This window comes from Pavona decussata, unplaced genomic scaffold, assembly GCF_977016875.1.
Source record: "Pavona decussata unplaced genomic scaffold, jaPavDecu1.1 SCAFFOLD_155, whole genome shotgun sequence".
In the NCBI taxonomy this organism is placed as follows: Eukaryota; Metazoa; Cnidaria; class Anthozoa; order Scleractinia; family Agariciidae; genus Pavona; species Pavona decussata.
The window spans coordinates 2,255,783-2,280,754 of record NW_028145567.1 but is presented as its reverse complement, the minus strand read 5'-3'; the positions used below and the strand labels follow the sequence as shown (position 1 = coordinate 2,280,754).

At 39.2% G+C, this 24,972-nt stretch overlaps 2 protein-coding genes across 3 annotated transcripts; both read left to right on the top strand.

The window, feature by feature from the left end:
• The first annotated feature begins 500 nt into the window (after positions 1–500).
• LOC146465826 (alpha-adducin-like) lies at positions 501–14,906 on the top strand. Of its 2 annotated transcripts, none has more exons than XM_085128001.1 (10): positions 501–871; positions 1,189–1,669; positions 4,253–4,492; positions 5,378–5,428; positions 5,546–5,638; positions 6,468–6,566; positions 6,869–7,030; positions 8,064–8,248; positions 9,768–9,894; positions 11,818–14,906. In XM_085128001.1, the coding sequence occupies exons 1-10, from the start codon at positions 759–761 to the stop codon at positions 12,115–12,117; spliced, it is 1,851 nt and encodes a 616-aa protein (XP_084984127.1). In that variant the 5' UTR covers positions 501–758; the 3' UTR covers positions 12,118–14,906. The 2 variants fall into 2 exon arrangements, with proteins under 2 accessions (XP_084984127.1, XP_084984128.1); XM_085128002.1 differs by having other exon boundaries at positions 1,124–1,669.
• Positions 14,907–17,369: 2,463 nt separating this feature from the next.
• LOC146465825 (uncharacterized) lies at positions 17,370–23,270 on the top strand. Its single transcript, XM_085128266.1, has 4 exons — positions 17,370–17,579; positions 21,556–21,736; positions 22,252–22,628; positions 22,893–23,270. Exons 1-4 carry the CDS (start codon positions 17,380–17,382, stop codon positions 23,116–23,118), a joined length of 984 nt encoding a protein of 327 aa, XP_084984392.1. The 5' UTR covers positions 17,370–17,379; the 3' UTR covers positions 23,119–23,270.
• The last annotated feature ends 1,702 nt before the right edge of the window (positions 23,271–24,972 follow it).

The window sequence follows — 24,972 nt, the reverse complement described above, 5'->3', positions numbered from 1 at the left end:
CGCCCCTGCATTTGACGCGAAAGGCCTTCCAGAGGGTGTGGTAGGGAATTTGAGCTGTCTTTTTGTAAATATAATAAATAAACAAATCAACTTGTTAAATAAATAAAGAATATGTATAAAAACCAGAGTTTAGTGATTTGCAGATTATATAGCCTCAATGGTCAAATAAATTCCCTCCCAACGAGTGCATTGTTTCTTAGTTAAAATTGTAAATGATTGCATTTCTTTTTGGGTGGGGGCGTTATATTTGATCGGCAAATTCGTTGCTGGGGTAGGGTATTTGAACGACTTTTTACAAGCCAAGTTTTAGTTTCAAAAGTTCAAATGCCCGGGAGGGGGAGTGAAGGTTTGAATTGATGGGTGCATTTCTAAATGACTGCGAAAATCTCTCTCTCTATTTTTCTTTCTTTCTTCCTTTTTTTAAGCATCACGGCGCACCGCCCCTGAGACCGCGATCCTTTTGATCAGCAATGCGCGCGCACTCTTTCCCGCGGAAAAATTAAAATGGCGGCTGATGTACTTTTTTATTCCGTTCCGTGGCAACGAGAGTACGTTTGGAAGCACTTCCACGTTTTTCCTGCAGAATCATTCGATTAATAGAAGCATGAAATGTCATTAACGCATTCAGGATAAATTAAACCCCAGCCCGAGGTCACGGTTTAGTGACTTTAGTGACCTCGAGTACGCAGATGCACGCAAAGTTGGGATTGATAAGCTAATATTTATTCAGAGCGTGGGCGCATATTGCCGAATTTTAAATGAGGCTGAAGAGAATACTCCAAGGATCAGTGAATATAAACAAGGGAAATTTAACTGGGAGGCTCCAAGTCGTATGCAAAAGAGTGCATTGTTATTGGAACAAACCCAACAGGTTGGTAGGCATTCAATTTTGTAAGATAATATTTTTAAGCTTTGGCTAGCCTGTAAGCTTCAGAAAGCCGTGCTTGTTTTTTCGTTCGGGATATCGATTATATTAATTTAACCTCAGCAGGGTCTTTATCGGTGTAGACAAGCTTAAGTAGGATTTGCGTGTCCTTTTGGAGTGATTAAATTCAGCCAACAAAGTGTACACGGTGTCGACTAATACCACTAGCTCACGGAAAAAAATTAATCTTGTCCACAGTTCCGCGTCGATCAAGACTCTACACCTATAGGTTCTGATTTATTCGATCTTTGAACGTGCTACAGTAACCTGAATTGCAGTATGGCTACAACTGTAACACCAAGAACGACACGAACCCAAGCGGATACTTCGAAGCGATGGAGCGCGCCACCGCGGTCAGGAAAGACGGTAGCGCGTTCTGTTCGTGCCCCTGAAGAAATACGGCGCGACGTTCGAGGCCTCAAGATGCGACAGAGAGTTTCATTGGCCCTCAGTGATGAAGTTCTGCGAGGAGAGTTGGAAGACATGATTTCGGAGCACAGTAAGCACCCGACGCGGCCGGAAGCCTTCCGCACTTATCAAGACTTTTTGATTCCTTCGGGATCGTTACATGGCGTTGGCGGCTTCCCAGGCTTGTCCGCTTCGGTTATTTCGGATATCCGAGGAGCCGATACGCTGCACTACACCAAGAAAGACAGGCAAATGAGGTGCAAGTTGGCTTCGGTTTACCGCTTAATGCAGATGTTTGGCTGGGGAAAAGGAGTTTATGATCGCGCAGCTTGCACGGTAAGAGTATAAATAGTTTCGGTAAAGATGCGCGTGCTGGTTATCAGGTTAATTTTAACTACTTTTTTTTCTAGATTATTGCTGTCCTAATATCGAAAACAAAGCATTTACTGCAAAATTATTCTAGTTAATTCTTTAAATTTCATAAATTTCCTGTAATTTTCCCTTCTTAACACTCAAGTTTTTAAATAATTCATTAATATTGCTTTCAGGCGTGAATTATTGGTTCCATGTGCGATAGATCAGAGAATAAAAATGAGATCATTCTGGAATATTGTTCTCTTGCCAAAGCCTATCGATTGCTAATTTGACAAGCTCTTAATCTTGTATCATTTCTTGGTGTAAACATGTTTCCTTATTGGTTCATATATATAGAGTTGTGGATTGCTAAGACAGAAAGTGGCATAAATTATTTTTACAAAAAAGGCTTTAAAATAATGTTTTGTCTACAATACTTGTAAATTTTTGCTTCCTTCAACTAATAGTCAAAGCAACAAATTAAACGCACTTGAAAACTGTTATAAATTACAGCTGTTTGATCAATAATAGTCAAGAAAGGTAAAGTTTACAAAACACATCAAATTACAGCTTGAGAGTCAATACAACTAGAAAACAAGATGGTCATTACTTATACATATGCTCATTTTAAATTCATTATCATTGCCAAGGAATAGTTTTGGTTAGAATCGATATTGATCTAACTTAAGGTGTGACAAAAGCAATGACAATAAAGGCATGGAAATATAATACTTGCCAAACAGAATATTGAGTTTCAGCATATTTTCCTCTGGCAGCAGAGGGAAGGTGAAACATTTATAGAGATCGGGGTAGGCTCGCTTTTTCCAACCCAAAGCACCCCCTCCCCCTCGCCTCCCTACATGCACACCCCAATTTCTCTTACTGGTTTGTAAATGCCAGCTATGCTATGCAAAGGCTTGCAAAGCCCCAAACAATTAATTATAAAGTTAACCATGTTATTCGAAGCTTCTTGCCCTTCCCACTGAATAGCAAAGAAAACATAATCAAAATAATGTTTATGATATTTTCTTCCACCCCATTGCACTTTGTCTTATAGTGCAACCACAAAACGTAGATTGATTTATTATCATTGCCCTTACATATAATTTATTTAGACACCGAATTCTTTCTCATAAATTATTTAATAAAATGTTCTTCCAGGGTAGTGTGCATATAACACAAATAAGATAGGATAAAAATATCAATCTACAAAATAATATTGATGGGCTTTCCACAGTAGTCACTTTTGGTGGATTTTTTTTATTTATTTATTTCTTTTTTTGCAGAATCAAGCTAATTTTTGGCACACAGACATATTTTGGCATGACAAATAATTTTTATTGTCCTAGTAATTTTTTTTTTTCGCTGGTTTGAACTTCAGTTTTGAGAAAAAAGTATGCAAAGAAACTCAAATTAATTTCCTACAGACTTTGAACTGTCAGCTTTAAGTCTGCAGAAATGTTTACAGACAAATGTATTAAAAAATAAAATGATTCACTGGACATGCTTTCTAGCTGAACTAATTCTTCCATGAAAATTTTCCAGTTGAATCTTTGCCAAGCTAGTTAAGTTTTCAATTCAAATTTCTCATTCAAATTCGCGTTGCATGCTATGCAAATTGCATGGCGTGCAAAACAAGACAGACTGGTAACTCTTGTTTGAGCAGTTAACTGTGGAATTTATTTCACACTGGAATCCCATACAAACAAATTAAGTAATTTTGAAAGACTTTCTCAAAGTTCTTTCACTGTTTGTAATTCTGGTCTTGTATAGTGGCAGCTCTAGAAAAGACCAAGGCCTGTAGGGCCGAGGTGCTGGGATATTTAGTTTCGCAGAGAAAAACAAGTCGAGCATTTGAGAACAGGACCCCGCGCTTTCCCGAAGGTCTGGATCTACCATTACTGGTCACTCCTCCCAAGAAATTCACACTCATTTGCTTTTAATCCTACATGTAGCTCCCTGAGAAACATTCTTAGACTCAAATGTTGGCCAAGTCTTTTAATTTTGAGTGATAATTTGCATATCTTGTATAGTGGTGTTAGAAACTGCAGCAAGATCTAAATACAGTCAAACCTGTGTCAAGTGGTCAGTTATGAAAGTCCTGAAAATTAAATTCCCTATTTACCGTAATTTTGACCTCTATTAAATGGTCGGGCACCCTTTGCTAAATGTATGACCCAACGAGCTGTTTCTATTGTTTTGACCTGTTTTAAATGGTCACTTTGTAAAAGAAACCACTCAAATATGGTAACAAATAGCGTGCTAGACAAAATTTGAATTTCTAGCCACCTGTCACACTGACTGTACATGTAGGATCTTAGCATTAATGTTTAAACTATTACTCCGTTTTTATACCACGTTCACCTTTGCCATACCATTTTTATTGCTGCAATTTCTTAACCAAGTAAGTGATTGTCTGAACACTTTTGTGTACAAGCTGTTGGACATGTATTCTGTGCAACCTGTATTAAGCTGTCACTTGGCCATTCCCCAAGGGTGATTGCTTAATACAGGTTCAACTGTGCTAGCAATTCACAAACCCTGACAAGCCAAATTTCCTGGCAGGTCTGCACAACTGGAGATGACAATGAAGAAAAGCGGTATTTTGTTGCTCCTACTGGACTACTGTTCAGCGAGGTGACGGCAGCATCAATTTTAAAAGTGGATCACAAGGGGAGTGTTATTGAGCAGGGCAGCTCAAACTTGGGCGTGTCTAAGTCTCTGTTTGACCTACATGAAACCATACACTCAGCAAGAAAGGATGCAAAGTGTGTCTTGTTTGTGATGGCTGACTCTGTCAATGTGGTGAGTATTTTCCTCCTGGCATAACCTTTACCATGAGTCGAAGGCATGGTGGTGTAGTGGATAGGGCTTTGGACTTCCAATTTGACAATATTATTGAAAGATTTGAAGGTGGTTGGTTCAAGGCTAGGTTGGTCGCTTCACTGCTGTGCTGTTTCCTTTGACAAGAAACTTTGCTCCACATTGTCTCTATGTTATGGTTTAATTTTAACTGTGGTTTGAATTTTTTCTAACCAGTTTATTTTTTCCAAACCCATTTAATTTTCTCAAACCAGTTTATTTTCTTCCTTAAATCATGGACATGTCTCCTGCGGGTTGGTGAACTCAAATTGTCACCTGGGTTCACTGCAACAAAGTTGTTAGTGATCTTATACAGCATGTTCAGGAATGCATCAACTCTTCTCTGCTCTAGGGTTTGCCAGTTGAGCTCTTTAAGCATCTCTGTCATGCTTGCTAATTGCTGGTATCTCCCCAGTGCCCATCTGGTGGCTCGTCACTGCACCATTTCCAAGTTATGGGAACCATTGTTTTCCACGCCTTTATGAGGGTCCCAAACACTACCACAGTATTCCAACTTGGGGTGTAGTAATGGTGCATGGACTGCAGTGAAATCAAAGGAACAAACAATGTAAAAAAGTATGGTTTCAGGGTGGTGGTGGTGGGCATGTATAAAGTACTCACAGTAAAGCAGTCAGGTCATTAAAGCAATTGGCAGTAGTGACAAAAGAAGCCTATTTTTTTAATTTGGAGTGTAACATCTTAAAGAGCAAGGGGATTGGGGTTTGTGGGCTTAGCAGGGTTAAATTTGTTGGATAGAATTTGGTGAGCCCCTCTTCATATACACATACCAAAAATAAAGTAATATGTGACATTTCTGCTTTGCCTCAGGTTTCTGCAATAAAGCAAGGACTTGTGCCCCTCTCCCCAGAAGGAGTAGCTGTAAGTATAATTGGTCAGGAGTTGTTTTAGAGAGACTGACAAGGTATTGGTTGGAATAATGCTGTTTTCCACCAAAAAAATTAAATAACTCAAACATGTGTTATCTTGTTATGTCAGGTTGGAGAAGTCTCCTATCATGATTTCCCTGGAATCAAGTTAGATGAAGAAACCAAGGATTCCTTGATCAACAGCTTTGGTTCTGGAAGCAGAGTATGAACTGGGTTTTATGTGTTTGATTCTTCTGTCAGCCCCTTTAAAACATTCTGACAATTTTGCTATCAACAGGGAAGTGTTTTGCTGCTTACATGTACTTCATAGTGACTCCATAAATTCAGCTTGCTGTGTGACAAGGGTGTCCTGCTCTATCAACAACACTGACACTCAACTTGCAAAAAAGTCAAGCCTTAGTACATGTACAGTCGAACCTCTCCTTTCGGACACCTCTATAATACGGACACCTCTCTATTACGGACAGTTCACGTGGTCCCTGAGAGACCGAAATCTATAATATAAAGCCTACCTCTCTAAAACAGACACCTCTATAATACGGACACTTATTCCTGTCCCCTTGGTGTCCATAATAAAGAGGTTCAACTGTACTTACAGTTTTTTCAGCCTCTCGTGAGATGAGTGTCTCGTCTCAGGAAGACGTGACTCTCGTCTCGAGAAATGAGAATCGCGTCTCGGGAAAGGGTGGTACCTTACTTTTTGAGCAGTGCTGTACTTCATAGTGGATTTTTGGGGCCACCATGCAGCTCTTAGAATGGGTCATAGGATTGACTGACAAAGCAATAGGGAAGCAATAAACAAACAGCAGAAACAATGAACCCCAGCTTTAAAGCAAGAGGGCTGCGGGATAAATTATACATGTATGTGCAGATCCAACAAAGTGAGAGGTTCTGAAGAACTGTATGCTATCTGTCCTACACTGGCAGAAGACCTCTTTTTTTAATGCTGCCTAGTGACTCCTATAAGCATTTTTAATAGTACATGTAGTGTACAGTAATGAAAGAAGACATTTATTTGCTCCATATTTCAGGTTTTAATCTTAAGGAACTTTGGTGCCATTTGTGTTGGAGAGACAGTTGAAGAGACCACTTACCTTGCTCATCTACTTGTCACTGCTTGTGGAGTCCAGGTACTATTTGCCAGTCTTGCTAATGACTTAGGAAATTTTTTTAATATGAAATAAGAAAATTACATAATATGTATTGTCCTCTTATGGCTTCATGCAGTGTTTATTATTGTGAAGCTAAATTTAATGAACTTCACATCTGTCTCAAAAGGGGTGATTTGTGGAAATTTACAAAATTGTTGTTAGATGTTCTTGCAGATAAGCCACACACCTGATTTTGAACAGAATTTTTGGGTAAAAAGATACTTGTTTTGTATTGTGCTTGTTGATTGACTTGTTTTGGTTAAACTTTCCCTTTGCTATAGCTGTCTTCAATGCATGCTGGATTAGATGAATTGTTAAAGATTGATGATGATGACAAGGAGCAGATGATTAATGCTCTTCATGGTGGACTGGATGCCAATGAAAACCAACAGAAGTTAGCTGAGATACACTTTGAAGCCTGGATGCGACAGCTTGATGGCAAGGTAAAGCTCTTTCAAGACTCATGTTTCTTTAGTCATTAGGGAATACAATGTAGTTACATGTACATACACCTTTCTTCATAGTTGGTAGTCTTTGCTTTAACCCTTTAACCCCTAATATCAAAGAACAAATTCTCCTTTTTTATCCCCTTACTTCTCTTATACATGTAAAAGTACTGGGGAGAAGTTATGACTGTGATACAGTGTATCAAGAAAATTCATCTTGGGTCATCGTGTCCTCAATTCTCATGACCTCAAAGGTTGAATAAGCATTGATATCAGGGGCACCCAACGGCAGTTTTCTCTCAAATCCTTTGAAACGCAATTTTAGGCTATCCGGAGTGCCTCTAGAGCCGTGTAGGTTCATTTCAGGCTGCCCTATAATATATTTATCTGTTCAGTCATTCTAAGGGAACTTGAGTCTTTTTGAAATTACTAGGTATTTTTGTCCATTTCCCGAAAACCTTAGGTCTTATTTCCTTTCCGAAAATCTTAGCTGACCTTTTTTGGTATCCGAAACAACATTTTTATCTATCCAAAAACACTAGGACTTAAATTTCCCATATCACGAACGTTGGAGGTAAAAATTCCCTTAATTCCCCTTGTCACTTGTAGGGCACAGCCTTGCCACTCATAAAGTTGCACCATTTCTCACTTCTTGCATTCCAGGCTTTGTAAACTAGCCCAGAGATAAAATAATGAGTGTTCGCAGTGTAATGTTTGCATTATGGGAACAGGTGTTACAGTGTATGCTTCAAAAGCTTCTCATAGGCACAGGTTTTTTTCTCCGAGTAACAAACTATTATGCCTCCTTATATGTACACTTATTATAAAAACACTTGAATATCGCTATGAGGATGAAGTGCTCTACATGTACCAACTGAGCTATCATGCCAATTATTGGGAGCTGGTTAATTTGTGAGATTGTACTATACCCAAGGAAGATGAATAGGCTAAGGTTACAACTACAGTACATTCATTTGAATGTGTTTATTTCGAGTACTATAAGTTCTCCTATTTCCTTCACTGCATTTAGGGCTGCAAGACAGGTTACAACTACCGCAACCCTGAGATCTTCAAATCAGAGGAGAAGGAACCCAAGTCACGTGAGACTGCACCAGCCAAGACTTCTACTGCACGCACAGAGCTCCTCATCTACCGCAATGCAGAAGGACGTCCTGTGCGGCGCAGTGTATCCTTGGGACGTGGGAACACCTACAGGTACACAGCCCTAAGACATATTCATGGGAAGGATTCCTGATGATGTTTCTCTGGTGTTACTGTGATTTCTTTATAGATCTTATATGCAAAAATGGCTGACATTTTAATGTTCCTTTGTCTGCATTCAAATTAGCCTTACTAACCTCGTCAAGGTAAGGTATTATTTTGATTCTGCACTCAAGAACGAGGATAGTAGGGCTAATTTGAATGCAGACAAAAGAATATTAAGATATCAACCATTTTTTGCATCTAGGGTCTATTGAATGTTCTTTTTTTATGATTGTCAATGCTAGTTTTCTGAGCAGTTGAGGAGGGGGGAGGGGAGGGGTAATGGTGTGTCTACTGGTTAGCATGTCAGCCTTTCTCTCAGAAGGTTGGTGGTTTGAGTTCCACCTCTCCCATCATGTTGAACATTTCCCCTGACAAGAGACTTTCTCTTCTTAGCTCAAGTGTAGAAATAAGTACCAGTCTGACTGACACATACATGTACAAAACGCTCTGGGTAGTCTTTCCTTCAACAGTATTGAGAAAACTGTACTTTAAAATTCTGAATAATTATTATACATAAATGCCTCCAAGTCTCGGACACTAAAATCCTTTAAGTAATAGTCTATCCCAGGTATAAGTTAATAGACTGTAAGGGTTCCCTGTTTTAGGATACTAGCTTAGAGTTTCGAGCTGTTTTTATTGTGAAGCCCAACTATTTTTGAAATGCACAATTCCCTCCAACATTCACCTTCTCCCAATCACCCACCCAGACTCCTTGGGCTCTTTGGCCAGTGGTTGGTTGCCAGGAGAGACTCTGGGAAACTGGAATCTCTCCTGGCAACCAACTGCTGGCCAAAAAGCCTGAGGACTTCTGGGTTCAAGATTGAACCTCCCTCAAAACAAGTCCTCCACGAAAATTAATTAAAGGGACAGTATCACGCTATTTTTAGTAACACATTGAAAATCGGAAAGACGCTATTCGGTTGATAGCAGCCAAGATATAATGACAAAATTCCATTAAAAGACTATCAGAATGCAAAGAAACTATCCAAGAATATTTTGCCGGCAGATGACCAAGATAGAAAGGGGTTCAAATTTGAAAACGTCTGGCAGACGTTTTCAAATTTCGCTGTTGTAACGCACTAAAAATCACTGGTTGTACTATATTTTGGTTCAACCTTTCATCTAAGAATCACTATTAATTAATATTTCTTTAAATTAGCGATTGAGAAATTAAGTAACACAGTGTTCAAAGTTTAAAGTTAGTGAATTTTGGCCAAAAATCATGATATCTCCCACCGATCTCCCATGATACTGTCCCTTTAAGTCTTGAATTAGTATGAACCCAGGACTTTACTACAGTCATCAGTTGTTCAAAGAGCAGATAACTCTATCCAGTGGATAAATCGCTATCCACCGGAAAAATGTACTCCAACCAATACATTTTATCTGCTGCTGACAACCGGGGCCTGAATTTTACTGAGAAATTCCAGAGTTTCGAATGAGCAAATTTTGTTTTGTTTCGATGCAGGAGTCGGCTTAAGTGGCTTAATTCACCAGTCAAAGCCACTGAGTACAAGCGTGAGCCTGAACTGTACGATTCTGAACCTGTACTGATAAAGGACATGAAACCAGAAAAGGAGAATAAAGATGATGAGGTAATCAACTGAGTATGGACATGGTTTTGGGAGGGATGGGTCATCCTTGCTCTGACAGGTTTTGTGGGTAGTGCACTGTATGGAGTGCTTTACCCACTATTATTATTATTATTATTATTATTATTATCATCATCATCATCATCATCATCATCATCATCATCATCATCATCATCATCATCATCATCATCATCATCATCATCATCATCATCATCATCATCATCATCATCATCATCATCATCATCATCATCATCATCATCATCATCATCATCATCATCATCATCATCATCATCATCATCATCATCATCATCATCATCATCATCATCATCATCATCATCATCATCATCATCATCATCATCATCATCATCATCATCATCATCATCATCATCATCATCATCATCATCATCATCATCATCATCATCATCATCATCATCATCATCATCATCATCATCATCATCATCATTATTATTATTATTATTTATTTTTTTACTTAAACTCTGTTTAATGTTAGGCTCCAACAAAATGTTGTTAAAGACAAACATTGTGACTTTATGAAGTCACAACTATGTAACAAAGCTCTGCACTAGTGGATTTGTTTGTTTGATATTGCCCATTTCTTGAAGGACTTAAAACATTTTTTTTTTCAATCATTTGAGTAAGGGAGTGAGTGAGTGAGTGAGTGAGTGAGCACTTGAGTGAGTGAGTGAGTGAGTGAGTGAGTGAGTGAGTGAGTGAGTGAGTGAGTGAGCACTTGAGTGAGTGAGTGAGTGAGTGAGTGAGTGAGTGAGTGAGTGAGTGAGTGAGTGAGTGAGTGAGTGAGTGAGTGAGTGAGTAAACAAACAGGTCTGCAGCGCATGCAAAGCACTACCCACATGTACGTAATGCATTACTATTTTTCTCCATGTGGAGGATTCTTCATTGGGAATTCCTCTTCCCCTTGCTCACTCTCTTTCAGACTAAAATGCACTGTCAAAATTCCCACGTGCTAATTGGCTCGTAGCTATTGTATATAAGAGTACAGACAATAAAAAATGTCGTCAGAAGTAACGAGCACACTTTCTTAAGGGAAAATAAAGTCAATTCCACTTGTACGTTTTCCATATTATTGTGAAAAAAAAAAAAAAAAACAGTCGACTGCAGTTTTCTATAGTCCGTACTCTTATAGACCATAAAATGACACCACTTGAGTTTTGAACATTTCATGACATAATTCTATGATCTGTTGGAGTACAGACCATAGAATACTACCGTCGATTTGTTAAGTGTTCCAGATAGGAGAGGGATCTCAGGTTCAGAACCTGAGAAAGGTGATTTGCTGACCCAAAATGGAGAGAACCACACCTACTGGCCCCACAAAATTCTTCCTTGACTCTCAGCCTTTGAAAGTCTTCTGAAAATGTATCATTCTAGAACTACAGTGTAGGACCATTTCCAGCCTGTTGCTTTAAAAATCATATCCGTTTTCAGGCCAGGGCCCAGTTGTTCAAAGAGCATAAAATGTACTCCAACTAATACATTTATCGGCTGCCGGGATAGTGACTTATCCACTGGATAAAGTTATCCACTCTTTGAACAACCAGGGCCTGATGTTCGTGTATCTGAAGTAATAGAGGTGTAAATCACTTTTTGTCATGTGTGAACAGTGCACGTTTCATGTAAGTGGGGCAGTCTCAAGATTTCAGTAGAATACCTTGCTTCTGCAAGCACTGACATCCTGAGCTTTGTGTTTTTGTGAAAGATTATCTGCTCTGATTGTGTCTCTATAATTCATTCAGTTATACAATGGCAACTGGAAGATTGTTGAGACACCTTACTAGAACTAGAAGTATACATGTTTATTAAACATGTGCGCCTTTTCACCGAAGAGCAGCTGGCTTGAAATCCGAAGTAACTAACGTTTATTTATTTATTTATTTTTTTTCACAGGTGTTCATTACCTCAAAAGTCGTTTCGGTCAACCAGTCTGCACCTCCAGATGACGACAAGGGCCAAGTAGCAGAGGAAATGGTGACGTTTGTGCATGCTGAGAAGAAGCAGTTTGCCGCACAGGACCTTCAGTTGCTCCTTGATGACTCTCAGGATAGCCTGGACGCTAGTGGTGACCCTGTGACCGGGGAGCTGGTGCGACAGCCGGTCGGTCTTGTCCGGAGGAAGTCTGGGAACAAAGTGAAGAAGCGGCGAAGCTTCAGGGAGAAGTTTTCCAAGAGGTTGAGCAGCGGACAATAGAAAAAGTAAAATTTAATATCTGATCTTTTTCCGCTCTCGTTCATTTTTCTGAATCATTTTAGGCTCACAATTTTTAAACCCTAGTTCTTAACACGCAGTTTGAACATAGCCGGGGAATGACTGAATCTCTTGTCTGTGTGCTGATAATTTTAACCAATCATGGTTATTAGATTTTGCACAGACACTGGACTAATAGATACTGTGATGCTAGAGATGGCTATCACGCGCATGTCCATAACTCAATTCCTTCTTTTTCTTTACCCGCGCCTTCATCAACAGACCGCGATATAAAAAGTTCTTGTATTCACAGTAGCAAATTGATCACGTTGCTTTTTTCGTTAAATTTATAAAGAGCCATGCTGGCAGATGATTCTTGCCATTTTCTTGGGGTAAGGGGAATTTTATAGTTTTGACCATGATAGACATTTTCTACTAACTTATAATGTAATACCACCTCTAAAATACATGCATAGTAAATGTACCCTCCATTTTGCCACTCGTAGACAAACTTACTGCAACACACCGATTCGTTCCATGCACTTATGTCCATTTGTTGACAATGTGCATTCACCAAGTACGTATCACACCTTGTAGCTTTTAGCTGCGAGTCACACAACCGCAGGTATTACGTTGCGTGACAACAAAAGTAACGGTTGTAAGGGACACCATTACCCGAGTGAACTACTCCAACTCGCTGACCTGTCACGCGTTTATTCGTTTCAAAATTACCACAATAGCACACGCCAACAATTTTAAGCCCGTAGAACATTGTTTAAGTAATTTTTAATTGTACTCTTGACATTTTTCTCTTCGTTCTTAGCTGCGATGCTTTGTTTTCATTTTAACTTAAGTAATTTTCACTTATTTCTACTAATGGTAGATACTAGTTTTCATGGCTTTTTAAAAAAAATTTTAGCAGGGTGCATACGGCTTAGCTCGAACTGATCTTGTAAAACCAGGTTGAATTTGATAGTACTCGGCTTTCGTTGTCTGCGTTCAGCCACGCGTTTACAGAAAGCCTAGTCTAGACTGCGAAGGAAACATGTTTACGGCTATTTTAACTTTGATTTCATTTGTTCTTCCCGTAGTGGAAATTTTTACAATCTTTCCGCGGTGTCGCTTAGAAAAATTGAATTTTATTTGTTACTCAGATGCCTAACATTCGTGGGGTTTAGAATTCGCAAAAAGCGCGCATGTCCGGTAAATATTCCGCGGTCGCAAGCCAAAACTGAAGGACAAACAAAGCGTCCAGTTCAAAAATCATAGTTTTGTTAACAGAGCGTTTTCTATTAAGTGTTGTAAAGCCACAACCAAAGAAATCGCCTGTTATTTTTTTTTTTGTGGTTTAGTTCCAGTTGGATTGAATTTCAGTGAATTGAAAAGGCGCGCGAAAGTAGCGAAATTAAAAGCCCTCGCGAAATTCAAAGGCATCACAGAAGTAAATGTCTATGATTGTAGATTTGTGTAGATTTTGCTGTGTTTTACGGAGATACCATTTTATAGAGTCAAAGCATTATTAGAACGCCAACTTTGCGTATTGCCTTGCTCAGAAATCACTTTAGGTCCTTTGTTGATAGTCGATGTAGCTGGGAATGTCAATGTGAAATTCCTTTGGAGCAGTTTGCCAATGGCTGTCGCGAAACCAAAGCTGTCACAGAGCGAAAGCTGCATGTAGCGGCTGCCAAGCGCGGGAAAAATCACGAGATGCAAATAACCATTGCATCTGATTGGCTAATTCTCGATTGGTCCTGGGACACTGTGTGATGTTTTAACCAGTCAAACAGGTTATTTGAAACAAATATAGTTCAGTACTAGTAACGATAACTCAAACAGGCGGGAAAACACAACTGAACTCGTTTTTGACGTCTGACTAGAAAAAACGTTCACACGACCCGTGGGTTATATTAGTTTCGTGGTGTTTTAAACATCTGGGCTTTGACTGTTGAAAAAGCGAAGAGAAAGCAAACACAAATTTAGTATCGACACAGCCAAAAACCGCTCTTAACTGCTTTTGTTTCAAGTTAGAGGAGGAAGGACTTAAAGACTTATCTTGATTCTACTTTCAAGGTCATCGAAAGACTGCTCTAAATGGATTCACCATCATTCAAGTTTTATTTTATTGACTAGTGACTCGGGTCATTTTTTTTTTAACTGCATTAATTCGTTACTTGTAACAGTGGCCCTAAAAACCAAGGCTTTCCATGAGCGATTTTAAAATATTTCATTTGTAGTATTATATTTGTGCTGCCCCTTAAGGTCACTTTAAAATAATTTAATTTAATTTTAATTTAATTGCGCTGCGTAAATGTATTTAAGACTAAGAAAGTCGATTGTTCGTGAACGAAATTTGCAAAATTAGGTAGGCTATTTAAGGCTGGCTTGGTTCAAACGTTCTTCCAAGCATATAACATGCTTGTTGTATCAAATCTGTCGTACGCAATTGTAACGTAAACAGTTTTGGTCCGGTTGATAACCGGGGCCGGAATCGTGAAGTTCGTTTTTCAGTTTTTCAAAGTATTTGAATATAGGAGCACTTGTCCAAAAGATTTGATACAGGCTGCAGGACAACATTTTGCATTACCAGCTCAGGTTGCTTAAGTGTTAGTCAATGTAACTGAATGGCATTATAGTGATATACACTGGATATTTGTTCCTCGATTGTTAAGAATCTACAATGACTACGATGTCATGTTATTATGCTTACAAATAAAGAGAAGACACCCTTTGCTAAAGCTCAATTTTGAAGGACAGTTTGAACTGTATGCTAGAAATAAAAGGTGATAATGGCACTTGACGACTGTATTCTCTAGTGTGAGCATGTTAGCGGCTTTGCTTGTGAGAATTTTCTCCTTAGCGAATTACCCACCTCACAGTTGTGTGCTCAGTGACTTGGCCTTTGAGTGGAAACGAGGTTGGAGTTAATTTGTTTTCATACAAATCGCACTGCTTTTCATATGTAAATACAAACAAATTACCAAGAGAACAACATGATTTTCAATGCCTCCTCCACAGTCTCCTTTCTTCTTTACAAGGAGAACGAGTGCAAATGCGAGCTGGCGGAGCGCGAATCGGGGGATTATGGGAGAGTTCCGAGCGAGAGACTGGGAACGAGGCAGTGATTTTCATGATTTGGGAATTTTTTTCCCTTCGTATTTTGGAAAAAGGAAAGAAAGCACGATATACAAGGCTGGGCACTGTCCCCTTCCCTGTTTAGTCGAGTAAATAAGCATAGAAAATCCTCATGTGGCACGCAAAATGTTTACGAACAATTGAGCGGATTTTGAGTGAGTGTCGTAACACCGCATCCAATCCAAATGATTCACTTTGTTTCGCTGTGGTCACATAATAAACCACACTGTATTTCATGCAGAATTTCTAATATTCGGATTCCAGAATACGTCAAAACCATCGTCCTTTCCACCTTGATCTTTTTCATCGTACAGAGGTACGTTTAAACGCTTTTTGTTCTTTAAATGTTGCGCAACTGTTGTTTTCATCTAGTCCCAGTCTCTCTCCTAATCGAAAATTCAGTTTACGTTTACAGTAAGTAAATAAATTCCAAAATCCTCCGTTTAGTTGACTGGACGTGTTTTAAGGTGACACGAGCCAATCTGAATAGGAATTTACTTTGCTAATCACGGTGGTGATTTTCTCAAACTCATTAATTCATGAGAGACAACGAAGGAAATCACGACCGTGAAAGATAATGTGATCTTAATAAACATAAAATTTGGTGAAGTTTTCCTTTCAATTTCTCCAAGAATTATAAATGGTTTGAGAAGCTGAAGCAAATAATTGAAGGTCAGCTGCGACCTACTTCTCAGTGTTTCGAAATCAGATGAAACACTTCCGCTTTTTTAATATATTACATCAAAATAAATTTTAAAAATTGGGTGTGGGACGTCACGTAATGTAGCAACCAAAGACGAAATTAAATGCATCATGAAAATGCTCGATTCTCCCAAACTTTTTGATCAGTATGTTGAATGTATTATAAACTAGACCAGCTCCCTCCAGATCCATCCAGACTCTTTCGTTAATTCACTGGAAAAAAAAATTAATACGATTTTCCGACGACGAGCCGAACCCGAAGAACTTCCAAGGACCAATCGGTAAACGTCGAAGCATGTCGCTAAGCACTGAGAAGTGTGTCACCACTGAGGACTGAGATAATCGCAAACTCTTGAACTTATACTGAATGAAAAAACTCTCTGAGCAAAAGGTAGGAGAAAAAGTTTAGTTACGACTCGATCCTTCAAAATGAAGTTAACCGGTTGAATTTGCATTGCGACAAAGAAATGACGTATGTAGTTGACTCTGATAACCATTTTCAACATCTCATCTGATTGGTTAAACATTCTTAGCCAGTCACATGTACTGCACTTTAGCTGAAGATAGGTTCGGCTTGTTTGTTCTTTTATCTAACCTAGCCGCCTGAAAATAATATTTAAGAACCAATCAACTTTAACCGCGAAAGTCCCCTTCCGACAAATCTATTCAACTGGCATTTCCAAGATGACCAATAAAAATACGTTTTGGAGCGGAGCGCTAACACCCTTCTTAACGTTTAAGGACGGAGAGAGACAGAAAATAACATTTGCATTTCCGGCGTTTGAAAACAAAGCTTTGAAAATTAACAATTTGACTGATTACCTCGGTAAATAATTTCTGGGCAGTTAATATTAGAGGCCACATTATTAAAATTCATCCTTAACATTCCGATCAAGTTAAAATTTTCTATCGATCCATGGTTTAAGTCAATTTTTTCGGACCATTTTGATAATATTAATGAAATGATTATATGAAATAATTCTTTCTTCAGCCAACGTGGGTTAATTACATTTAATTACATTTGAGCTAATCACATTTATTCCCATCTTTCAGTTTGTCCGTGGAAGCTGAAAGGGCATAGATGGAAAATCGAAACAAATTTCAAAGTGTTCAGTTTGATGTTCAATGTAAATGTCCATGCATGCTTTAGTTGGTCCGCTATGCAATCGGCCAGTTTGTCTCTTGAAATCAGCCAATCAGCGTGCTAGTTTATTCTCCCAGAAGCACATCAAAGATACCGCCGCTGTCAAGTATTTGCATTTGAATTCAATATTTCACTCTCTTGCCCAACCTGCTCGGAGACAGAACTAAATCCCAGTCACAGCCTTTTCTTGTCAGAAGGTGGGTTTTGTTCTTGACGAGACGCTCTCTCTTTTTTTGATATATAAGAATCACAGTTCTTTTTCCCGTGCGTTGGGGCACTGTTACAGCATGGATGGCACAACCTTACATGGCCTCAGTTACATATCGATGGCTTCAAATAACGGCCTTCTACACAGAGCGACCTTTAGTCCGGCTCCTTGTGTCTCGATTTGGGGAAGTTCCATGATTAACGAGGGGGAATGTAGTCCTCAACAAACACTACAACGCACAGAAAGTCAACTGAATCGAGACGAAAATGGAAACGCCAGGTAAGAAAAGGAATTGTTTTTGCTCACGAAAAGCGCCCCTGCATTCCATTCTATTCTATTCCACACTGAACCAGCCTTCCCGTTGTCGAGGTCATTTTGTTTTCTTATCAGGAAAAAATCTTAAACTAAAATAGGAAAATTGAATTGTGAATGTTCAGGTTTTGAGAGAATTTTGAATTTATGGACGTGATTTTCAACAGACAAAACTGAATACTCCGGATAACTTTTCAATGCCATTATAACCTAACAAAATTGTAAATCTAAAACAAAAACACATTTTTCATTTGGGCTTGCACTCGCGAAAAATACAGCTAGGAAACTCCAATTTATGAAATCAGTAAAAGGCTGGCATTATTTTGCCAACTCACTGGCTTTTCAAAAATTTTAAAACATTTCCTTTTCTCGTCCTTGAAATTAAATTTTAATTGTACTAATGATCATATTTAACTTTTTAATCGATTGCTCTCCAGTATTGTTTCATAACTGCCTGTTTCGTTCGGTACCGATGTAAGGCAAGATCAAGCTAGGGTGCCGTTTTTCTTTCGAGCAGATTGTCTTGCTGAAAAACTGAAAAACAAACTGTAAGTTGTTGTACTGTTGTTTCAATGCTATATTACATTTTAACTAGACCCACAGCAGTTGCAAATTAACTGATCGACCCATGTCAATTTTAGCAAATCTTCCTCCGATCCAAGAAGAAATGTTCCTCGAGAAAGAGACTAATCAAACGCATATTCGGAGGAACAAAAAAATTGGAACACAATCGAAAATTTCTGGAGAAAAATTCATCATTTTTAATCTGTAATGAGCGTATTTAGGTTTTCTTTTTTATAATTTTTGCTTGCAAATTTTCGCAATTCATTCTGTTTGTTGCTCGACTGTTAAGAATTCACGGTCCAACCTTACATGGCCTCAGCTACATATCGATGGCTTCAAATAACGGTCGACTATGATTTTCCTTTCCCCGAGAGCCTGCATGGCAGCAGTACAGTTATTTTCATGCCAAACAGAATTTTTTTCGCTGTCGCAAAAGGGTAGTCTACCCGATCAAATTTTGGACAAGCTTGCTGACTGATAAACTAGAAACGGTTTTCAAACCACTCCGCGGTCAATTTTGGGACGCTTAGGCGGATAAATAAACTGCCGGTTAGTAGGCTGAAATGCGAAAATACCAGGAAGGGAAAGAAATTGCCGAAATGCAAATGACATTTCCTCAGTGTTTGCTCGTTGCCTTGAATTTATCAGAGACGGCGACGGCAACGAAAACGCCACAAAACAATAGGTGCACTGGCTCCGCTCGTGGCCTTAGTTATATATTTCAGTACATTTCTTTGCCGTTCCGATCTAAAAAAAACCAAACGAAATGACCAAATTTAAGCTTTCATGGTGGGGAACGTGAGCACACGACAGTGACGTATTGCGCCATGCATTCAAAGTTTTTCTAGGGGAGTTAATCAGGTTAATTATCCAACCCGAACCCTAAAAACAACAGCTGAAAAAGGAGTCTGCTCTCGCAGACCAAAGTACGTCGGCTAACCAAGAAACTCTTACCAGTATCATATCAGAAACATTAAAAAACAGCGACCTCGATAACTCTAAAATCTTTTGATTTAATTTCATTATCGGCTTTCCGGCCCCACAGCATGGCAAAGTTGTGTTCCAAATTTCCACTCCTCGAATTATTTCATTTTTCTCCGACTTTGACCAAGCAGCTCATTTTTAGGAGCTAGGAAGGTGAAGGAATTAAGGTTCAATAACTACGGGATGAAAGATCATGGAATGCTCATGCAATAGCTAAATAAATCGAAAATAAAAAACAATTAATGAACGGTGGTGTGAAACAAAAGCCGCAAAAAGGCGTCGGCTCTTGCAGGCAAACGAACTTAAACATCTTTAGCGCATTTTGGTTTTATTGGTAACGTTTTTCGTTTTGATTTCAAACTGGGTTTCATAAACACAAGGAAAAGAAATACAAGATGACAGTTACACCATGTTCGTCTCGAGGCTCTTATAGAAGCGAGAGAGCGCTCCAAGAGACGACAAAAAGGAAAGAATATTTTCTTCTTCTTTTCTTTCTTTTTTTTTCTATCGTGTCCACTTTGCATTCCATAGTATAAATCTCATCCATTTTGGCAAAACTTTACAGAGGCTCTTGTTTGAATAATCAGAATAGTCTCCGACTTTTTACTATTCCGTCACTCTTTGTAGAGAAGGCGACGGACGAGAACGCCACAAAACAAATAGGTTTATTCTGTTTATTGAGCAAAAACACTGGCTCTGCCCGTGGGTTATATATTTAGGTATATTTCTTTGCCGTCCTCTACAAAAACAGCGAAGTGAAATGATCCACTTCAATTTAAGCTTTTATGGTAGAGAACGTGAGCTCAAGACAGTGAATTATTAATTCACCTTCATTACTCGGAGTGCAGTGTCTTTCAATTTAGTTCCCTGGTCAATTTAGTTGCCAACCATTATACAAGTTGAATGAGTTATAGATTGAATAAACGCGAAGTAGCTCAAATAACATGAAGTCTGATATCTGAATTTGTATTTAATTGATATTTTCAAATGACGCTTTCGTTGCCGGCGTCGAACTTTCCAAATGGCGGAATTTGAACACATCTTGCACGTCACATACAGAGGCTATTTTTCGAGTGTGTTGCATTTCTGTCTTGGCCATCCCTGGACAAAAACATTTATTAATGGCTTACAAACGCTAAAACAGCCGTTTCAAAAGAAAAATTGGCCAATATTCAGTTTTTGCTGCCATTGGTGAAAAAGCGAACTTTGCACTCTCAAAGCATTACTAAAGAAGGCTAAGGCTGCCCCTTTAACGAACAATAATACCTAGTAAATTGCTGCATACAAACCACTTCTCGAAATTACACGTTCGGCCTTAAGTTAAAACAAAAATTTCAGTTTGGCGTGCAACGAGAGTTCCTAGCGTACACAATAAAATGTCCGAAGGAAACTCGAGAGTGTGCTTTCCATGCTCCGCAGAATGGCTGACAAAATAAAACTGTATATTAACTGGGTCCCCTTTCCCAGTATCAAGTACAACGAAGGTGCACATACTCCAGGTTTCTTGGCGACTCCTTTCCAATAGACCCTTATCACTCGGGGGCCATGTTGAGTCCTGGGGGAATAAAAAGCTTTGTTTTTGTACGGCAAGCCTCGCACTGAATACGCGTGTGGCCGAGGCTTGCCGTGCAAAAACAAAGCTTTTTACTCCCCCAGGACTCAATATGGCCGACGAGTGATAAGGGTCTGTTCTCCTCTTTGTGTGCTTAGGGACCTGGCATTTTTGAAGCGAGGCTGGGGTTGATTTTGTTTTGATACAAACCTCGATGCTTTTCATGTTACTTCTCAAACTTATTAACAATTTAAGAACATAGAAAAAGGAAATCACTACCGTGAATAAAGAAGGTTTCGAAGTGTTATCATAAAATTTGGTGAAATTTTGCCTTGATTTTCGCATAGAATAGTCCATGGTTTGAGAAGCTATATCAAACACGCAAAAGGTTGTTTCATCCTATTTCCAAACACTTGAATGGGGAAATCTCTGTCTAAAATTCAGTGTAAAATCGCAGAGTTCAAACACAACAAGTGGTTGTAACAAAAACCCAAGTTCACTTTGTGAAACGAGAAAAAAACCTCACATTTTTGTCCCATGCTCGTTCAATGTTGAATACTACATCTTTCAGTCTTTCATTTCAAGGCCGCTCCTAAAAAATACCATTTCTTTCTTTATTAATCTAATTCTCGTTCTAGGGGCCCGTTTCTCGAATTCCCGATTACCTAACTGGCCTAGTACCGTCTCGGGACCTTCGAGAAACGGACCCCAGGAGACATTCGTTTGTCTTAGCTGGTGGTCCTAGTTCCAAGGGCCCACCGGCTTTGAAACCGATTAAGTCGTCTTTAAGAGCCATCTAAGGAGAAGAATTGCTTTGATCCCCTTTCCTCTCTCTTTTCCCAGACCTCTATCTCAAGAGCAGTCATCCTCCTCAGATGATCCCGCAGATGCTTGGTTTAACGCAGCTGGGATCCTGTTGTCCCTCAAACACGCTGCCGCTGAGAGGAGCGCCAGGATGGGAAACCCCATGGATGTGCTGCAGTGGGCCCCATCTGGGAATGATCCTTCTATTGCACAGTTACAGGTTTGGAAGGTCTGCTTATGTAAATTAACCCAAGTATTTGTGATCAAGTTTGCCGTTCTCCTTCGGTTCAGTACTTGTTTCGAAATTACGCCTAAGTACAAATTATTAAAAGGACAATAAAATGACTCTGACAGAATAATTACCAAACTGCAAATACAGTAGTGTAGGTACTCCTTATTCTTATTATTTTCCGTCGATCCGTCCGTCTTTCCATTATTTCGTTCATTCCTTTAATTAATCAATCAACCAAGCAATCAAGCAATCAACCATTTAACTTCCAACCGACCAACCAACCAACCAATCAACCAACCAATCAATCAATCAATCAATCAATCAATCAATCAATCAATCAATCAATCAATCAATCAATCAATCAATCAATCAATCAATCACTCAATCAACCATCTAACCATCCAACCAACCAATCAATCAATCAATCAATCAATCAATCAATCAATCAATTAATCATTATTCGCTCTTCCATCCATTCCATCTCATTTTCTTCCTCTCACCAGGCCAACCATTTACCAGTCAACGGATTTTCTTCTCCACATGATCCCACAGCGTTTCTCGCCGGTGCATTGCCTAGCGCGAGTGATTCAGAATCTCCCCAAGACTTTTACTCAGAAATAGTCAATCAGGAGGAGACTATTCCAGCCCACGGCAACAGCTCCAACGAATCAGGGACCAACAAGTCGAACAAATGCCGTCTGTGCGACAAAGTGTACGCGCGCCCATCAACCTTGCGTACACACATGCGCACTCACTCTGGAGAGAAGCCATACCAATGCCACATCTGTCTGAAGTCATTCTCTCAAGATGCCAATCTAACCGCTCATCTGCGAATCCACTCGGGCGAAAAACCATTCAAATGTTTGGTTTGCGATCGCAGGTAAATTAAATTACTGGGGTATACGCTGGAATATAGAAGATTTAACCGTTTTTGCCTTTCTAGTCTGTGGCTGAAATATGTTTGAGTGCGACCTGTTCAAAGAAAATTCATTTACTAGTGTGTACCCATAGAGTTGTTTTGCTGAACACGGTGTTTCTGCCTTAGAAGTCTATGCATAAAAATGCAAGATGTAACCATGCAATTGAAATTTATTAAGCAAACTAATAAAGAAAACAAAACATTTTCTTCTTTTGCAACTTCTAGGTTTGCTCAGTCCTCTTCAGTGACCACTCACATGCGTACGCATACAGGTGAGAGGCCATACCGCTGCAAAATGTGTTCCCGCGGATTTGCCGACAGCTCTACGCTGACTAAACACCTGCGGACACACACGGGGGAAAAGCCTTACAAGTGCAAGATATGCCACCTGAAGTTCTCCCAGTCCGGGAATCTGAATCGACATATGCGCGTACACGAACATGGGCTGTAAATAACTCGATTCATAGCCAATGTCAAGGCGCATGCGTTGCACTGTTTACAAAAGGACACTTGCAAATTTGTTTCTAGAAACTAGTGAAATTTTCCGCATAACAAAAGAAGATAATTACTTTCTTGCTGTCTTTTGGCATTATATAACTAAGGCTAGAGTGATTTTACTTGACCCGTGAAACAGAGAATAACAACTAGTACCAAATAGCTACGAATAAACAAAAGAAGACAATGGAATTAGTGCATAATAGCGCGTATTGTCCTACTACCTATTTCACGGGTGAAGTAAAATCACTCTATAAAACGTACGAGTTGGATTAATTCTAGTGAATTTTATCTGTGTCCGTCATGATCAATAGAAAGAAAAGCTAATTTATTATTTTCAACTTTGTATCAAATTATATATGTTTTCCGTCTCTTTAAAATAATTATTGCTATATTACAGAGTAGTTTTCAATCTTGTGTCGAGAGTAATTTTGCGTAATTTGCTTTGTTTTTACTCTAGTACGTTTAACGCTCTGTGATTGTTTAGCAAAACTCGAGTCACTTTCTCAGCCAATGAGAAGCAAAATCGAAACCAATCGTGCCTTGCTCGCACGCCTTTTCCCGCACTTTATGCCGGCTACTTGTATTTACTTCGAATTCTGATTGGTTCATATTTTTGCTTACTTCTGTTGTGATTGGATAGAGTAATTACTTCGGTTTGGTTGTACGGCTCTGTTGTTCAGTCATGATAATGAAAATAATGTAATGTTACCCAAGTTATTATACTTTTGCTTAAATAAATTTATTTGCGTCATGTGCCTTCTGTACGAAACGAGGATGCACTGATAGAAGTTCACGGCCGTGAAACTTATCATAAAAAACGTCCTTTCTACCCAGACATTTTTTAAGAGTCGGCGCTTAGTCCCACCTTTGAGGTCGAATTGATGGCCACTAAAAACGTCTGCAAAGGGAGTCAACGAGCATTTTAAAACCACTTTTATGGCCTGGAGTTGACCAACCAATCAGTTTCGCTTTAATGGCGCATTAGGAGGGACCTTCAAATCGGAATACGAGTATAAAATCGAGTACGAAGTCCTTTGAATTTCAAACCGATTACGTCCCCAGAACTCTCGCTCCTTCCCATTGTTTATCACTAGATTGCAGACTCCAGAAGAAAGACTGATGTGACAAGAGATTATCTAAGCCACGAAAACTAGATTTGAAAAGTCATACTCGTGCTCAATCTCGAACTTGTAGTCAAATCTTAAAGTCCCTCATATGGATGCTGGAAAGGTCTCTCTTTTCTCACGGAAAAAAGGGCCGGCTTTTCATGAGACAATTACTCCAACTGATTAAAAAATTAAATCAGAGAGAGAAGAGAGAGAGAGAGAGAGAGAGAGAGAGAGAGAGAGAGAGAGAGAGAGAGAGAGAGAGAGAGAGAGAGAGAGAGAGAGAGAGAGAGAGGAAAAAAATTATATTTAAGTCGTTTCCCAAGCCTCTCCCTCCCTCCCCACCCCCCCCCCCCCCAAAAAAAAAGACACTCTGGACAAACACATTTAGACCACAGATTTCTTTAATACATTTTAAACTTCGTTTAATAATATGCTCTTATTTCTTACAGCAACATTAATCAAGCTGTCTAGCCCTCTATCGCTCTTCTATCTGTTTTATTGTATATGTACTGCAGTATATCTATAGTCTCTCTATACGACAACAAATATAATCATTCGATTTTAGACAATAGTCTCTTGGAGACAAACAATAGCGGAATTCGGCTCTGTAATATACATATAACGAATTGCTTGTTTGAAAGTTTAACACGAAGTCTATTTACAATCAATGTCCCTTGTGGGAGGTAGTAGACCGGCAG

Coding starts and splice junctions, on each gene's coding strand:
- LOC146465826 (XM_085128001.1), top strand. CDS start 759: ATGAGGCTGAAGAGAATACTCCAAGGATCAGTGAATATAAACAAGGGA. Junction 1,670..4,252: donor ATGATCGCGCAGCTTGCACG/GTAAGAGTATAA, acceptor ATTTCCTGGCAG/GTCTGCACAACTGGAGATGA. Junction 4,493..5,377: donor TGGCTGACTCTGTCAATGTG/GTGAGTATTTTC, acceptor GCTTTGCCTCAG/GTTTCTGCAATAAAGCAAGG.
- LOC146465825 (XM_085128266.1), top strand. CDS start 17,380: ATGGATGGCACAACCTTACATGGCCTCAGTTACATATCGATGGCTTCA. Junction 21,737..22,251: donor CTTCTATTGCACAGTTACAG/GTTTGGAAGGTC, acceptor TCCTCTCACCAG/GCCAACCATTTACCAGTCAA. Junction 22,629..22,892: donor TGTTTGGTTTGCGATCGCAG/GTAAATTAAATT, acceptor TGCAACTTCTAG/GTTTGCTCAGTCCTCTTCAG.